General features: G+C 40.9%; 1 protein-coding gene and 1 long non-coding RNA gene across 3 annotated transcripts in view; one reads left to right on the top strand and one right to left on the bottom strand.

The window, feature by feature from the left end:
• The first annotated feature begins 1077 nt into the window (after positions 1 to 1077).
• The window catches only part of arhgef3 (Rho guanine nucleotide exchange factor (GEF) 3), a 30270-nt gene continuing 12669 nt past the window's right edge, over positions 1078 to 18678 (top strand). The window contains exons 1-3 of one of the 2 annotated variants that reach the window (XM_037102206.1): positions 1078 to 1335; positions 9392 to 9458; positions 15180 to 15242. In XM_037102206.1, coding sequence (XP_036958101.1) covers positions 1301 to 1335; positions 9392 to 9458; positions 15180 to 15242 — 165 coding nt within the window. In that variant the 5' untranslated portion in view covers positions 1078 to 1300. Of the gene's footprint in view, positions 1336 to 9391; positions 9459 to 10856; positions 11345 to 15179; positions 15243 to 18678 lie in introns of those variants that run through there. The other variant, XM_037102207.1, reaches the window with a different exon arrangement.
• On the bottom strand, positions 9419 to 13640 carry LOC119021739. Its single transcript, XR_005075731.1, has 3 exons — positions 13515 to 13640; positions 10541 to 10732; positions 9419 to 9503 (listed from the first exon to the last, which is right to left on the bottom strand). It is a non-coding gene; the product is annotated as an uncharacterized LOC119021739 (long non-coding RNA).

An 18678-nucleotide genomic window follows, 5' to 3' on the forward strand; every position in this document is an offset into this window, starting at 1 on the left:
CTGTTATACATGTATAGATTTACAAATATATGATTTTTAATAAGTAAGTTGAATATTTGATGAGTAAATATCTTCATTAAAAGGTCATTTTCATTTACAAGAAATGCAAAAAGAAGTAAAGTGCAGTAAAATGTGCCGATGTACATTTAGACAGTACTGTAATTCTGTATAATTATGAATCACTTGGACTTATTGTAATTCCACTTTCTGCTACTTTATACTTTCATTTCACTTCGAAGCAAATACTGTCCTTTTTTACTTCTTTACATTTATGTGTAACTTTAGTTACAATACAGATTGCACGAGCAAAGTATGGCATTCTTGAATTAATTAATTGTAGTGGCATTCAGAAAAAATAAGCTGTTTCCAATACAGTATATATTATATACTTAAATGTGAATATATGTATAGTTTACTTACTTTTTCTTTTGATCCTTAAAAACATTTGATATAAGATACATTAAAACTCTTACTGAAGGACTTTTGGCTTGGGTGACTTTCACATTTACCAAAGTGAAATTAACTTAATATACAGTCAGTGATGTCTAAAGTGAAACATTATATACAGAATAAACAGCTGGAAGCATGATGTGAAGACAGTGTGGACACAACAGGTCAGATGTAAATATACTGTAGTAGTATGAATAACTATGTGAAGGCATATAGATGTAAATATACGGTCGGCTGGTAAGGAAGTTATAACTATGTAGGCCTGTGATGCTGCTAATAATAAAGATACGATATAATCAGATAATGTGGTTTGATAGTTACGTCAGACTCTTCGGTTACTTTTATTTTATTTTATGAATTATCACAAAATTTATTTCTTTTATGTGAATTATCAGCACTTTTACTTTAAGATACTTTAAATACTTTTTATTGATAATATATTTTCAAGAATTTTTGAAATTGAAAACTTATTTAATTTTGCTTTAGAGTTTGTCGTTGCTGTTTTTACTCAAGTAAAATAGTTTTCCCAAGTGACCCATGAGAGCAGCGGCTCTTATTCTGAAGGTGCCGCCGGAAGAGAGATGGCTGGCCCTCTCTGGAGCTTGTCTGTGAGATGAGAGGAGGATTTTCACTGAAATCACAGCGTCTCGCAGTTTGTTGTTCGGCTCAGTCTTCGGACTGAAGTTTGACTCATTTTCTCAGAGGGAAGAAAAAGTTCGTTTGGACGGACCGGAAGCGCGCCAGAAGAACGGAAACGTGTTGTGTTGTGTTTGTTTGTTTGTTTGTTTGTTTGTTTGACCAGCAGCTGATTGTGGATCTGTTGTGGGTCGTTGGGAGGAGCTGCAGCCCGATGCAGGCAGGTGATGGATGTCAGCGGGGTTCAAGGTGAGAAGCTGCCGCGGAACTTCTCTTAGTTTAATGTGAAAGAAAAAAAGAGAAAAGACGAGAGAATACTGGGTGTTTTCTGTGAGAGATGAAGAATGTGAGGAGGACAGACAGGGAGGTAACTCCTCCACTGCCTGTCTGTCTGCCTGCCTGTCTGTCTGTCTGCTGGATTATAAAAACTTATAGTAGAGAAGTTAAAGTCTGGTCAGTCTGGTAGAGAGACCCTGAAACACACTGTTCAGTAAAGAGAGAGAGAGAGAGAGAGAGAGAGAGAGAGCGAGGAGTGGAGGGCAGAGAAAGACAGAAAAGAGGTTTTTATTGCTGCCTTGTGAGTCACAAGTTCGCCTGAGAGTGACTTATATTCTGCACACACACACACACACACACACAGTCTTCTGTAAACAGTTTGCCATCATGGCAGCTTGGTGTGGAAAATAATGTTTGTTTGTTAGCGGGGGGCCGTTCAGACACCTTTAGAGGGCCGAGGGGCTCCGAGATGAAGGTTTCTGCTCCTCTTGGTCATTTAGCTTCAGAGGAAAAGCTGCAAATCCAAACAGTTAACAAGTCAGAACCAGAACATGTGTCAGAAGGAGTGCTATGTAGTTTTAGGGAAGAAATTCAAACTGGGAATTTGGATGTTTACAATTTTTATGAGGCGATGGTACAAACTCGGGAATGTTTATTTTGTTCTCGAACTGAAGAAACAAGTTGTTCTCACACTGTTTGGAGCTAGAAAGGTGGCAGGGTCCGCCACATGTGAACAAAGTAAAACAGTATGAAACTGAGTTTTTAGCTCAGTTTGTTTAATCAATTTGTTTAGGCATGAAAAATAAAGATCTTTCTCTTCTGATTAATTTCTTTCTGCAAAACTACATAGTGCACTTTTAAAAGTAAAAATAGATAAATCACAAAGGATGTTATTCTGGTCTCCAGAGCAGCAAAACATGATAATAACAATTTCCTACAGTTTCGCCGAACTGTTTAACAGAACCACGTCTGCTACGACCACTTTTAAATGTATATTGTAGAATTTTATCTCCTCGTTTTCATGCATAATGTGCCTTTAAATAGTCAACTACGCTGCCATCAAGATAGAATGAATAAATTAGTCGCCAGCTGGTGTTAATGTTACATAATGTAATGTTACGTAACATGGGTGTTATACTCTTCTTCTTCTCTTAATAAGGACCAGGAGCTTTATCCCCCCAAAAACCCAAATAAAACACAATAAAATATATCCGGACAGAAGAGAACTTCAGGGGCAAAAAGGTTCTTCACAACCATTAAAAGTAGAAACACCACATAGAAAAACAAACACATGTAAAGGACAGAAGTTTGTCACTGTGAAGCCAGTTTTAGTTTATTTACAACTCTGGCTGTAGTTCTGCATCTTTTCATACATCATATGGTTTTTTTATTTTTATGTAAGAGGTACAGAAGAAGTACGGTGGAGTAAAAAGTAGTTTTCCTCTATTGTGGTGGAGTCAGAGAATAAAGGAGCCGAGAATGAAGTTCACTCAAAGTTATACTTAAGTTCAGGACTTTAGTAAATGTATAATATTCTATACTTTATCTACAGGTTGTAGTTTGGTAATAGAAAGAGTAGCACTAGTACAACATCAGCAGCAGTAAAAACACGTCTGCTCACCACTGAAAAAGACTCGCACAAGTTTTTACATGTGTTAAAAACTCAAACACAGTTTACTATTAATAGATATTTAGAAATGAGCCTCTCCTCAGATCAGACTGACAGTCACTGCTTTAAAACACAGGTATGCTGCCTGCCTGCAGGCTTCGGGTGATAAAATGTAAGTAATCAGTTACGTAACACACGAACACACACGTGTCAGGTTAGTCTCACCTTTCAGCGTCCTCGGACGGCTGATTGTCAAAAGCACGACTGCAGGTTTTTATCAGCGATCAAAGCTCAAAGATCTGTGTGTTCTGTGGCAAATTATGAAAATGTGTTCCTGCGGTTTGTTGGTCCACGTTCTTATTCAGCAGGGAGGGTTTGTGTTACAGCTTCAGCTCCCATCAGGCTCGGACGGCACGTCTATTGATAACACTCGTGGTGTTTATGTTGAGGTTTATGTCCTGTGTGAGAAGTGGGGAGCCAACATATATTTGGCATTTTTGTGTAAAACTGACCAAAACAATTAAATAATCATGAAGATCAGTAACAAGATGGCCGACAAAACTAGTTGTTTGAACTGAAAAAAACTAGCCGATTGATTTTATTTGTGTGCAAAAAGCTGAAATTTGTCTTATGTGCAAAAATGTACATGTACAACACAGATATCACGCTCAAAACAAGACATTTTAGATGACTCCATTATCATCCAGGAAACACAGTATCATGATAATCCATCACTGTGTTTCTACTAGATTCATGTCGGGACCCTGACACAACTACGTCGCAGTTGTTGCAGTGTGTCCTGTTAGTCGCTCCTTATCAGCAGCTTTTCGGTTTCCTGAGCGTGTAGAATTGGCTACAGCTGAGCCCGTCGCTGTTGTTTCCACAATCTCACATTTTTAGCGCAGTTTCTCCTCATGTTTTGGCCTCGACCTCAGCTGACATATCCTGGGTTAGAAGTTAGCTAGTTCTGTGTCGGCTGTATTCTTTGTGATGGAACTGCAGCTTTTTTTTGCCGTGAAGCGACAAAACAGCTGGCCTTCATCCGGACACGTTCAGGGGAACACCTGTGTCTTTAGCAGCTAAATGCTTCGTTTTCTTTATCGGCTAATCTGCGACTGTTCGTCTGCAGCGGGTTTGTCGGAGCTTGTTTGATGAAAAGATCTGCTGCTGGAGAAAAAAGATAAAATGTGATATGAACCACAACCAGGTCACTGGATTCCTTGTTAACATAAAGATATTAATCGGTGTTACTCTGAATGTGCGATGGACAGAATAATCTCCCAACATCTGCAGTCGAGGCCGAATCAGCGCGTCCTGGTGTGAAAGTGATCAGTCGTGATAGCAGTCGAGGAAACGAAGGTGTGAGGTGACTTGAATCAGACGCTGTTGATCTTTGGAGGAATGTGGATCAGCCGCTGCAGACGGACAATAAAGATGTTGTACTGCTGCTTTTTTTTGTCACCAATCATCACGTATCTATGCTGCCCTGCTGGTTTCTGTGTGTATGTGTGTGTGTGTGTGTGTGCTTATTAACAGATCTGATCAAATGTCAGCAGCAGCCTCAGGGGTTGAAAAGGGAGAGGGAGAAAACTGAAAATAAAAGTTATTTCTACTTTATTTTCTGTCTAATTTGTTTGCGCTTCAGTTTATATACTCCTTATTTTAATGTGTATATAAATCTGGCAGCCGATTCGTGTGAACTGAATAAGTTTAGACTCACAGTAGAAGCAGAGATGTTTGTTTAAATGACGGTTGACAGTCTGAGCCTCCGACAGATGTAGTTAATCTGTACGGAAGTGGAAATTATTCAGCCACAAAGCACCAAAATTAATGATGACATGTTCTTGAAAAAGTCACATTAATGTTGGGTTTCCGTCCAACCCTCGGCAGTGTGGATGTGAAAGTACAGCGCGGTGTAATTGAAGCCAGCAGCGATCGCTTATGATCTGTGGTGGAGGAACGATTCAGATCTTTTAATTAAAGGGGAATTCTGATTTTATTTTTAAACCTGGACTCAGTGTTGACATGTGTTGGTGTGCAAATGACTACAAGGTAAAAGTTTTAGAATCTGCCTGCGACAACGTAATCTTTGTGGGAAACTTTGAGCGTCACATTACGTCGACTAAAAGTCCTTGTTTTTGCCGCCGACAGGTTGAGGTTGTTTTACAAAGCTTCTGACAAGATGATGGAAACCATCCCTGCAGAGAGAGACTGTTCTGTTGAGGAGTAAAAAATTCGCTTTGTTTAACCAGGAAACAGCCACGATGTTGCTCTCGCCAAATCCACCGGCCGCCATTTACAGAAACAATCATTTCATTATGGTGAAACACACTTCATTCAAACCCGACTGAAGAAACAAAAACAAGCCTCAACAAAAAAACATCTTGGTTAACTTTTTCATTGTTTCCAACAATCACCAGCTGTGGTTTGGTTCAAAATAAACTTAAATCCACCACGTAGACAAAAAAAAAATAGAGAGGAGCGAGAAGAAGTGCAGAGAAATATCAGAGAAACAGCTCGTAGAAACCACATTTTCACATGTGACATTGTTTTCACATTGTTATTTGATGCTTACCGCACTGAAACACAGTCTGACTTAAAGTTCCGATTATTAAGAATTGGCTACCAGCAGCTGCCATTAGCTAGTTAGCTCAGTTAGACGTGCAGTTAGCGGTCCAGTCTGTGAACTCAGGGCACCAGGGGGAAGAGTTGGTACTTAAATTGCCTGCATGGGAGCTTTGGACCAGTACGGGCTAGCTGGTTAGCATGCTAACTCCAGTGACTTAATGTTTACATCACCTGTCTTAACAAAGCTACAAAGTGCTTATACAGATTAAATAAAATACTGCACAGACAAGTTTAAAGACAACAAACAACTTAGAATATAAATCATACTGTAGTGAGTCTCATTCTTCTGTTTGATGGAGCAGGTTCAGCTCCGAGCTGAGATTTGTAGTTCTGACCCGAGATCAGCTCAGTCAGCGAGGGTCAGTGTTTCCTCTGCTGCTTCCTCGGCGATGTCATCACATCGTGTTCGGCTTTTTCCACGGCAGGAAATGTTGTCGTCCCACCTGCCTGGAGGATAAGATGTAGCTCACACGTGACCCATCCATCACGTATGTTTCTTTGTTTTGTTGGCGTCTTACATCATGATCACAGAGTGACTGAACAGAACACGCTCCACCCGAGGTCCAGTTCCTCGCTTGTCATGGAGCTTTCTGATCACATCAGCTGTTCCTGCTGAAGACAGATCTTTAAAAACACTTCACTGAATTAAAGTTTAAACTTATTTAATTATGTTTGTTGGGGACTATTTTTCTGTTTATTGGGAACTACTTTCTGTTTGTTTGGGACTGTTTTCTGTTTGTTAGGGACTGTTTTCTCTTTGTTGGGGAACTACTTTCTGTTTGTTTGGGAACTACTTTCTGTTTGTTGGGGACTGTTTTCTGCAGTGGATTAATCTACACTTGGTTCTCTTATGAGTATTTCCAGCAGCAGGACGGTGTGTGTGTGGGATTCATTCAAAATAATCTACAGTGTGTGTGTTCATGGTGATGAAGCAACATGTTACTCAGTGCAGCAGAGTGACTCATGGTGTGTTTTAGGTAGTTTTTGGACAACAATGGAGCTCTATGGCACAGAGGAAGAAGATTTATCAGACGTTGATACACAGAAAGATTCATTGTTATATTTGGTCTTTTCATGGGGTTTGAATACCAGAGACCAGTTGCAACACTTGTCCACATGTTCATGTTCTGACTTCCACTCACTAGTCGTTACTACATCATCACGTGTCTTAATTACAGTCTGGGAGACAATCTGTTCAGTTTCGCTAAAGCCGGGCTCCTTGTAAAAACTTCTCCTCAGTCTGAACACCAAAACAGAGTTTGGTGTAGAGACTGAATGTTTACTGAGAGTAAGACACACACACACACACACACACACACACACACACACACACACACACACACACACACACACACACACACACACACACACACACAGACAAAGAGAGATTAAAAACAGATGAGGGGTAAAGATTCAACAAGAAAACAGGGAGAGAGCCTGCAGCCAAACACACCTCTGATCTGGATTATATGTGTGTGTGTGTGTGTGTGTGTGTGTGTGTGTGTGTGTGTGTGTGTGTGTGTGTATGTGTGTGTATGCACATGTGTGTGGGGGTAAGTGGGTGTGTGTGTGTGTGTGTGTGTGTGTGCATCCAGGGTGGGATGATTTGTGCTATTGGAAAAAGCACTGCAACTCCCAGGAACGAATGACTCACACTTAAACACACACATATTTTAACTTGTAATGTACACTCACACACACACACACACACACACACACACACACACACACACACACACACACACACACACACACAGAACAGAGAAGCTTTGATCGGATGAGAAATGCAGAACAGGTTTTGTTTGGTTTTAGGTTTGTTGATTAAGTACCATCCATGGCAAGTGCTAGCATGTGTTAGCTTGTGTTAGCATGTGTTAGCATGTGTTAGCTTGTGTTAGCATGTGAAACTAAACACTCTGTCTGAACATTTTGTCATGAAATCCTCTATGGAGTGGACTCAAATTACACCACTGCACATTGAACTCTGAAGAGATTGTTAGGTGTGTGTGTGTGTGTGTGTGTGTGTGTGTGTGTCTGTGTGTGTGTGTGTGTGTGTGTGTTTCCTATGGTAGGTGAGGTGACTGAGGGCAGGAAACAGCACAACTGGGTCGTCGTAAATCCCTCAGCAGCTCCTTCCTCAGTTCTCAGCAGCTTTCTAGTTTCAGACTCCTGACTCACCCGATCAGGTTGATCTAGTAACACTGAGCGAATGTTTCACATTCAGATGACTCGAGTAATGTGTTCATCCGTTGCTAGGAAACGTCCACATAAACAGTTAGAGTTATGAGTTACTGTTGCACCACGAGCCGTGACATAACCTTCACAATGAATGTTTTAATGTCCAAATCACATATTAAAGCTTTCAGACCGATTCTCTGTCAATACGGGTGTGTTCATGTGCTTTAAGGTTGATTGGGAAGTTAATGATAAGGAGAGATTAAAGATCAGGATCTGATTAAGACACTTGTTTGTCTGCCATTTATTCTACATTTATAGTAAAATGCAGACATGTGACTCAAGTCATTTGATCGACTCCTGATTAACTTCCAGCCGCTCCTAGTGTAAGATGGCGCCGCAGAGAGAGAGACACGTGCTGAGAGCGCCACAGTTTTATAAAGAAAAAAGATTATTTTATGATTTATTATTTAATATTTAGCATCTTTTGTGCTACGTACACCATGCACCCTACTGCCACAACACTGCTGCACCTTCAGTCAATCAATATCAGTACACTTGTTCACTTTTATTTTACATAAATGCAGCTTATTACTGCTGTCCATATTTTTATTCCGCATATTCTGTCATTGTTTTTCTTTCTTCTTCTTCTTCGTCTTCTTCTTCTCATTGTTATTATGATATCTAATTTGTGGAGTTCCCAAGCAAAAGATTACGATTGAGAAGTGTACTTGTACAACTGGAATAACAAAAAAACACCTTGAATCTTGAATCTTTTACTTTTACACCGGTATGTTTACTTGATAATTTACAGGTTACTTTGCAGATTACATGCTGCATCAGAGCTCAAGTAGTCGTAGCGAATTATTTTATCAGCAACTGATTAGATTGAACACATGAATGCTGCTTAAAAATGCTGAATACTGGACCGATAATCAGGCTGAGTATCGTTGGTCTCTGGGTAAAAACATTTAGAATATAACTATAATCTACTTTAAATCATACTTTTGAAACAGAAAACTACTTTAGATTCTGAAGTACATTTAATATCAGTCGTATGAGTGAATTTCACTTTCAACACAAGTGGTGTTTTAACACAATTCATTTGACTTTTACTCAGGTAGGACTTTTGGCTACTGGGTGTAAATATTTAGACCCAGCTGATCTCTGCAGTGTGGAGACGTGGTGCAGCTGCCTCCAGGACGTCTCTGTGTGTCTGTCTGTACCAGCTGTTCTCAGATCAGGGTGTGTGTGTGTGTGTGTGTGTGTGTGATGATGTAATGTTTCTGGGCTGAACAAGCGATTATGACCTCAGATATTTTTGACTTCTGTGTCTGTGTCTTTTGTCTTTTGACTCTGTGTTTCCTCTGTGTCTGCCTCGCTCTCTGCCCTGGTGTCCAAGAAGTCTTTCGAATAAAAATAAACTTTCGGACTCTGTTTACATGCACGGACCAAAAGAGACCAGCAGGGGGCGATCTGGTCAAACTCAAACGTACATCAGCAGCAGGTCTTCACATGGAAGATGAGCTTGTCCTACCTAAAGGATTTGTTCTCTGTGTGAAGGAGGAGTGAACACTGACGAACTTATCTTTTCTTCTTCTCTCTCATCTCCTTCAGGTCGAAGCTGCAGAAGAAGACGTCCTCCTTCTCTCTTCTCTCTCCTGACGGCTGGTCCCTCAGAGGGGTGAGAGCAACTCTGATTTATTACTGTTCACCAACACCTGGACGCCTTAATGAGGCATAAAGCACAACAAAGGTTCAGATGATAAAGGATGAGATCACATCCCAAAGGAGTTTTTGCTTTCAGGAGGGAAAAGATTCATTCTCAGAGAACCATGAATGTCTGCAAAAGTTCTTAACAATCCATCCTGCAGTTATTAAAACAGCTCACAACTGGCAGACCAATGAAAGGCCTCGCCTCCTGTGAATTAGCTGGATATGAAAAAAGTATTTAGTGGATTGGATCCAAACCTACTTTGTCTCCATTCACAGTTGTGTTTATGACTGAAAGTTCTTGTATCCTGAAACATCAGTTAAGTCTAAGTCTAATTAACTCAGTAGAGTGATGCAGTTTTTAGTCCTAAAACCCTGAAATTAGTTCCCATTTTTGCTCCTCCAGTTCCCTCGACTCAAGTCAGCCATTTTCTTAAATTGGTTTTCAGTGAAATGCCTGAAATAAGGTCTGTGGTTACAACAGGCTTAAGATATTTACACTTTTTGTTCTGCAACATACGATACATAATTGAATTTCCCACAATCTAATTATAAATCTCTTATATGTCTTATAAACGGCGGTTGCTAACGAGTGTCTAAATGAACCTACAGAGGTTGTCGGGGACATTAAACATCTTTAAATGACATTAAATGAGACTCGTCTACTCACAAGTTTGTCTTTACAGGCCGACTTTAGCTACAAACTATTCAAACTCTCACTTTACAACTTGTACATTGATGAGCTTAGACACTTAGTGGTGGTGATGTTTAAATCATGTCTGTTTATAGCCAAACATCAGCTTTTTATTTCTAGCAATTTGATTATTGCATCGAAAATAACAAAGGTCGTATTCATCCATCATGAAGATCTAACTCATCCTATTAAACTACAGAATGCATTTTTAATGCATCAGTCAGAATAAACCAATGATATGATTTATAATAGGGACAGTTTTTTGCATTGAGTACTTTTACTACTACATTTACTTCTTATCTTTTCCGTGAGTATTTTCACAGTGTGGTATTTTTACTCATGTAAAAGAACTTGAGTACCCTCCAACACCGACGTAACACAAACTCGTCACTTTTCATCAGACGTCGTCGTTGGAGTTTTCCCGTGGCGTGATTTTTATAAACCAAAATTCTTTTGTCTCCGCCGCTGGTGTCTCCGTGTCTCCTCCAGCTCCTAATTATAGACGGCCAGTTTCCCCCGACGACCGTCACTTCCTGTTTGTCCAATGGGAACTGAGTGGACACACACACACACACACACACACACACACACACACACACACACACACACACACACACACACACACACACACACACACACACACACACACACATTGTGAGGTGTTCCTGTTCTTGAGGGTCTGTAGATCCACTCAGAGAGGAGAGGAGAGGAGAAAGGAGCTGCTGAGGAGGTTTTTAGTCTGCGACTTGTGTTGGTGGAGGAGGAGAAGAAGAAGAGAGGAGGGCACGGTGCAGAAGGAGGAGACGAAGAGGAGAGACAAGAGCATTTCAAATCTGACTGGAGGAGGAGAGGTGGATCCTGGAGAGACAGACTGGAGGAGGAAGAGAAGAAGAGGAGGAGGAAGAGGTGAAGAAGAGGAAAGAAAAAGAGGAGAGTAGCAATGTGACTGTGAAGGAGGTGATTGAAAGGAGGAGAAGCGATCACAGATGCTGTGTGAGGAGGAGAAAAGAAAAGGAGAGCTGATGTGATCTGGAGGAAGAGCAGGAGAAGAAGAGGAGGAAGAGGAGCAGCGGATGACTGTGTGCAGAGACACTTAATTGACTCGTGTTTGAGGAGCAGATCAGATCTTGATGATGGGCTGCTGTCTGTTTGTTTACTATCGGGTGAGTCCTCCAGTGTATCCCAGAATGCCTTTCACCAGGTTTACGCACATGTTGCGGGTCGACCGTACAGATGAGACTCTGCAGAACAATCGTCTTCTTGAGGTTCATGTGTTTGTCACTTCATGTTTTATCTGCATGAAGTGAGGGGAACTGACGGCGTTACAGTTTCTCTCAGTGTTTTTCATTCATGGCAGCGTGTCTTGAAAATAGGGACGTTATCGATCAATTAGTACTCAAAAAAATGTGTAAATCGACAATCACAGAGGGCCACAAATGCATCAGACAGTAGCTTGTTACAGATTTCTAATACTTTCTTATCAAATATATATCAAGAATGAAATAAAAGATACTGAGATGAGAAAATGTCACTAAAAAATACAAAAACACATTCAACAGTTATAGACGGGAGCTCTGCAATTAAAATGTCGTATTTGCGTAATTTAGTTTATAATTTAATTAACTTGGAGCTTATTAAATGCACATGTAGCCCACTCTGACTTTGCATTAAAAGAAGTCCAACATATTCCATATGTTATTAATAATTAACCGATAATCGATTGTTAAGGTGGCTGACTGTCAATTAAAGAATTTGCCTAAAACTTACATCCCTAGTTTAAAATGCTTTTGGGAAAAAAAGAGAGATCTATAATCTGATTTTTTTTTAATTAAAATGCTGCACAGATATTAACATAATTACAAATGATTGTGTGTTTCCGCTCACCTTTCTGTATCAGTGCCGTGTGCAGGCTGATCATTTTGAAAAAAGAGTCGCTGCTTTTATATTCCTCGTGATTGAAGTTTAGATTCTGGTATCATGACAATCTTTATGTCAGTGTACATATAGTGCACAGAGCCTGATGCACTGCAGTAATTGAACTGTTGTTTGTGTGATCTTCTAATGATTTTCTGATGTTGCAGACACAGGCGCTGTACACTGGAGAGAGAGTTTAGCAGCTACGTAAGAATAATTAGATGTTATTTGACATTGTGCAGACCGCTTCACAGTTCAGCATGACCATTTTAGCTTTTACTGCAGAGATGGTGTGAATGTGACAATGATCTTTGTTTTTTGTGTCCCCTGATACAAGTTTGCACGCTGAAGTTTAAACTCCCTTCTAAAACTGTTGTATAACGTTATAACTGGACAGAGTCTGGCTAGCTGTTTCCCTCCGTTCCCAGTCTTTATGCTAAGCTAAGCTAAGCTTTATTTTCACAATTGTATTTTGTATGTATATAAAATATCTAACTCTTCATTAAAAGTCAAAATAATTTGGACATTAGTTTATATCAACACATATTTCAGTGATGAGACTTCAGTCAGTTAATAGTTTCAGGTAGTCCTGATGTTTACAGGATGACCTTATATGGTCTGACGGTCCTGACTCCTCCTCTTATTTGTTTCTATAGCGACAGTGAGTTAAAGGTAAAGCGTGCCAGGTTATATAACGTCCGGCCAACAACAAAGTCTCAACACAATACTGAACAAACAGCAGACTTCCTCCTATTGTTACACTCCAACATCAACCCCAACATCCTCCTCCTCCTCCTCCTCCTCCTCCTCCTCCTCCTCCTCCTCCTCCTCCTCATCCTCCTCCTCCTCCTCCTCCTCCTCCTCCTCCTCCTCATCCTCCTCCTCCTCCTCCTCCTCCTCCTCCTCCTCCTCCTCCTCCTCATCCTCATCCTCCTCCTCCTCCTCCTCCTCCTCCTCCTCGTCCTCCTCCTCCTCCTCCTCCTCCTCCTCCTCCTCCTCGTCCTCCTCCTCCTCCTCCTCCTCCTCCTCCTCCTCCTCCTCATCCTCCTCCTCCTCCTCGTCCTCATCCTCCTCTCCTTCTTGTCTCCCTTTTCCCCCTTCAATCTCTTTCAACCTTCTCTCACTTCCTTCACCTCTCCTTCTTTCTCTCCTCATCTCATCTCCTTGCCTCCTTTCCTTTCCTCTCCTCCTCTGTTCTCCTCATGTCCCCCTCTTTTCCATTGCTCCCTCCTCTTTTCATCCTCTCCTCTCTTGTCTTTACCTAATCTCGCCTCCCACCTTCTTTCATTACCTCTCATATCCTGCCTCCTTTTTTCTCCTGCTGTCTTCCCTTTCCTCCGCTTATCTTTTCAACCTTTTTCCTCTCCTCCCTTCTTCCCTCCTTCTTCCCTCTCCTCCTTATTCTTGTCCTCATCTTACCTCACTTCACCCTTCCTCTCATCCTCCTGCCTTCCTCCTTACTCCTCTTGTCCCTTCGCTCCTCTCTTATTCTCTTCTTCCCTCTTCTCGACTGGATTACAAAGATTGGATAAAGGTCGTTTCGCCTTCTTCGGTAATGCCCCTTCGTCTCTTCTGCTCCTCCTCCTCTTCCTCTTCCTCCTCCTCTCACTCACATACAGCTGTTTGTCCTCAGTGACCCAGTCCATCAGGTGTTTGTGTGATTGCTTCCTGTTTTTGTTGTCATGGCAGCGAACAGGAACTGTATGTAGAACAGCACCTGTGCAGCTTCACGCCAGATGAACATCGCACTGTCCTCATAAGAATCTAAATATCATCGATAAATATCGTTCTCAACACTCATCTTCCACGGTATTGATACTGATAGCAGCTCTGCCACACACACAGTACACAGTAACACAATTATTGACCTTCTTGCTAAGCAGGCAACAGTCGGTCTGTTAACACACATATTAATATTCAGAATGATTAATTGTAATTTAAGTAAATAGGTCATAATGTGTCCAGTGAACACTGAACTGTAAAATGTACAGAAACCACAAACAACAAGTTTATAGTCAAACATTCATCGTCTAATCTAAAGACAAAGACACCAACAAGACGCTACGGGGACTTTACACAAAGACAAAGAGGTTCTGGGTTTGAACCAGGTGCTGATGGAGACGTGTTCAGCAACACAATAGAGCATGCAGCTGAGGTCCGGGCCGGGACCGGGTCCAGGGTTTCTTTTCTTTTTTTTTTTATGCTCTCAGCTGAGTGAAGGAAACTTCATCCTTTCTTTAAAGGAGTCTTGTGACTGGGAGGTGATGTGTGATTCTCCTCACCTGGGTCCCTCTCCGCTTCTCAGTGGTACCAAATATCAGATACATGAATTCACACAATATCCAGAAACGCATGAATGTTATGGATTCAGTTTGAGATGTTCTCTCTTGTCCGGTGGTTGTTGTGCTTCTCTTGGATGAGGATGACTGTAGTCTGTAGGCCATGGCACCCTGAGGTCCGAGGTCCTGAGGGAGCAGTTCACACCTTCTCCTTCTTTATTTCCGTCACATCACAGTGCTGCTCTAATGGAACGCAGTTGACGCACATACGATTGATATCAAACTATTTTGAGGACTTTGATACGACAGCTGACTCGACTGAACTTGTTATTTTTTTGTCTGCCGATCTCTGAAAGGAAGAAATTCTTCTTTTTAGTCTTAAGAATATTTTGAACAGGGCTTATTAACATGTGACATTTATCAAGCTGAAACAAGCAATTAATGATGAGTTCATCCTGTTAAGAGAGTTTGGTGAATCAGACTTGGAGCTCTCGAAGTAAAACAAACGAGAAGTTGAGGATGAAAATATTAAAAAATATGACATTCGCTAAAACCCTTGATTGCTGTTGATATGTTGAAATTATTGTGCAGTGCTTTTATTTTGGATACTTGAACATGTTTAGCTGCTAATAAGATGTACAAACCAATCTGTAACCAAAACAATGAGCTGAACGCTGCACAGAGCTGCAGGTTAGTTGTTAACTAACTAACTAAACTCTCACACTTTGATCCAGCGACAATTACCGGACCTTCTTAAAGATAAACATGCTAAACATTCATGTTTGCTGTGTTTTGTGTGTTGCAGAAGAAGAGGAAGCAGACCAGCAGGGATGCAGACTCCCTCAGCCTGTGCAGTCTGGACATCAACGTAAGTTCAGCTCCTCTAAACTAAACTTCTAAACCGCTGCGGCTGAAAAATGGTGAGATGTGCCGGAAAAAAAGCTTTATTGTCCTCAGAAGCTGTTGACTTTTACACCCAACAAGTCAGATTACTTCCTGATTCAGTGTGTTCACACCTTTGAAATATGACTTAAATATAGAAAAAAGGAATTTCCCCTGTTTGTGTATGTTCTGTCTGCTGCGCTGCCTCACAGGAAGTGATGCGTGTCTGCCGGGTCTCTCTGTGTTGTCATATAAAGTGTGACTGCCAAAAAAACAGTGTCCAGTGTGTCGATTGACAGAGTTGTAATATTCAAAATCATGTTCTCATTAGTGTCCAGTCATTTGAAACTATGCACCGTGTGCCACAGAAGCCCAGAAACAGACAAACCAAACACTGGCTCCTGTTTGATACGAGGATGTGTTCGATATTCGATTAAAGGGACTGTTGGGACACGGTGGAGGTATGCACTCTACTGAGCAACACTCTAGTTTGAAAGGTATTAAACTGGCATCGTTTACCTCCATGTTCTCTTGCTAGTATTCTTCTTCTTCACTGTCTTCGCTGGTGCATTGTGACGTTTTTGTTGGCGAGCTGGTGTGAAACCACTGGCAGGAATGTGTATTTCTGAAGGATACAAATATAATTTAATTCATCTTTAACTTTATAATTGTCTTTATTGCATTTTCTAAGTTATAAACTAAAGAAATATTCTAAAATATATGTACATATACTGTATGTCAACACACACAGGAGAAGGAGGCTGCAGGCTACAACAAAAATAGTTTCAATGTAAAATATGAAACGACAGGAATTACAACACAAAAAGAAAACTACGTTGAAACCACTCAGGATCTTAATCTGGCTCTATTAGCTCCAACTCTATATGTGAGAAATACGATACAGACGGTGTCCATATTTTACTAAACGTTAACAGATTTTGCTCAGATGTTAAATTAAATTTTCTCTCGTTTTAAATCATTGTCAACCTCCTGCACGAGACGCTGGTTCTGTGTTGCCTGTAAATAGGACAAACAACAGGCGAGCAGTCATCCGAATGCATTGTTACTGTTCGTAGACGAGGGGATTCATGAACTTTGCACTTTATTCTCTTCAGCTCTGAAGGTTGGTTATTGTATGTTTGGACCCTCGTGGGCCCTCGTGTGGGGCCCCTCCTCGTATACCATGTCTGTATTTTTAGCGCTCTGCCAGCAGCCCGTTCCTTCCCGGGCGTTTCCCCTCCCTAACACAGGATGTCCACCCTGTTCGATACACTCCAGTGTTTGTGCGACAAACACACCATCAGTCTTATTCTGCTGCGGCCAGCGGCGGCAGTCAGTCAACCTGGAGTGAATTACACTCTATTGTTTAGTGCTGCTGGTCCCTGCAGCTCAGTGAGTCACAGTCATATTGTGCTCTTACTGAAAATCGAGGACCTGTGGACCGTTTATGATTTAAAGGTCAAAGGCTGTGACAGGAGTTTAGATGTTTTATCAATATTATTAACTTCAGGAGGAGCGCCGTGTTTATCTGGACTGGAGATGAATAAAAACAAAGGTTGTGTTTTATTTTGTCCGTCAATAATTCACCAGTAATTTCATGAGACGTTTTAAAGAACTGTGTGATTTTGCCGAAACTTCTGAGTTATTTTAGTCGAGTTATTTGTTTAGAGTTTATAAGAAGTTGTTGATTTCTAGAGAGAATTACTTTGAACATTTTAATTAAAGTAAATATTAAATTGTTATTCATTTAACATTAAAAACCTCATTATCATACAGGCTCCACTTTAATGGGCACAATCTGATGTATTTTCTGATGTTTTTTGACGCTGACAATCAATTATATGTTTAATATTGAGGTCATTGTTGTTCTGGGTGCGACGGGGGCAGCCCTGTGTGAGGCAGCCAGGAGCGGTTAGAGGTTAAGTGCTTTGCTCAAGGGCGTTTCAGCAGTTTCTCAGGTCCATAATAGACTCCGAGTGACCCTCTAGTCCCCACACCAAATCCCTGTGGACAGAGGAGCAGCTGGAAATTATTTTAAAACCTTACAATGTATTTACAGGGTATTTTTGAAAGCAAAGGGGACTTTTAAAACAAAGAGATACCAATTAAAACAAATAAACAGAGGGAATTAGTGATATAAAATAAAACATTGTATAACATCACTTGTTTGTTTAATTCACTGGTAAAAAACGGTGTGTAAATAGAATAATTAAAGGGGTTTTAATGTCATCTGGAACCTCGTCTCATTTACTGTGGAGGTCTGTGTTTGACACCAGAGTGATTATAGATGTATTCACTGGTTAATTAAAATCTGCCGAGCCCCTCGGGCTCACATTGGTGATCAGCACTTATTGATGTGGTTCAGTAAAGCGAGGCCACGGATCATCAAACTGTGACGTGTTTCCTTCTGCCATCTTTTAACAACAACAACACTGATGAGACTGTCAGAATAAAAGCAAACTAATTTATTACTTGAATATTCTGAAAGAAATTTGATTTCATTTCCACCTCTTGAAATAAGTAATGCACCACAAGAAGTTTTCTTTTTTCATCATCAAGGCTTTTTGTCCTTTCAGTGATTATCTGGTTTACGTTGACACATCTTTGTCACGAGTGTCAGAGTTTCTGCTGCGTTTGAATCGTTGATTGTAATGCACGATGCCGAGAGCATTCTGCCGGTGGAGTCGCTGAAGACGTCTCTCTTCGTTGTACTTGTGATGTGTCAGAGTACAGATGAAATGAGGCGGCTCCGTCTGACTCAGTGGAGACAACTGAATCTGTTCTTGGATCAGTCGGTGACTTTTCCTCCTCGCTGGGTGTCGTCGACCCAACTGGCCCATTTACGGACAATGGAGCTGAGTCAGAGCGGGAGGCTTTTGTTAGCTGAGCGTGAGGTCCGTCTCATGTCATGTCAGAGGTCAGAGATGATCTCTGACTCTGAAACCAGTCACGGCTTTCAAGGGAAACCATGGCAACGTTTCTAAATATGACACAATGATCAGTATTGTTCTGATGCTCGGTTACCTACAGCTGATCCGGGGCGTGTGTGTGTGTGTGTGTGTGTGTGTGTGTGTGTGTGTGTGTGTGACATTCATTTCCTGGAGACTTCTCTTGATTTATTGAGCCATTGTTTGTGTCTTTTAAATCAAATCAAATAAATATTCAGCTGGAAGCAGAAAACAATGAAAGGTAAAAAAAACAAAAACAAACGATGAATCGATAATAAAAACAGTTGCTGATTAATTTTCTGGCGAACAGCTGATCATGTCTGCATGACAAAAACAGAGATGAAATGTTGTTCTACCCACAATGTTGCTCGGATGTTTACCACTTCACCACTTGAGGAATACAAGTGCACAAACACACAAACACACACAGTAATTAAGTTAAAACTACAGGAGAATCAGGGCAGAGCTCTGGCT

This window comes from Acanthopagrus latus, chromosome 6, assembly GCF_904848185.1.
Source record: "Acanthopagrus latus isolate v.2019 chromosome 6, fAcaLat1.1, whole genome shotgun sequence".
NCBI lineage: Eukaryota > Metazoa > Chordata > Actinopteri > Spariformes > Sparidae > Acanthopagrus > Acanthopagrus latus.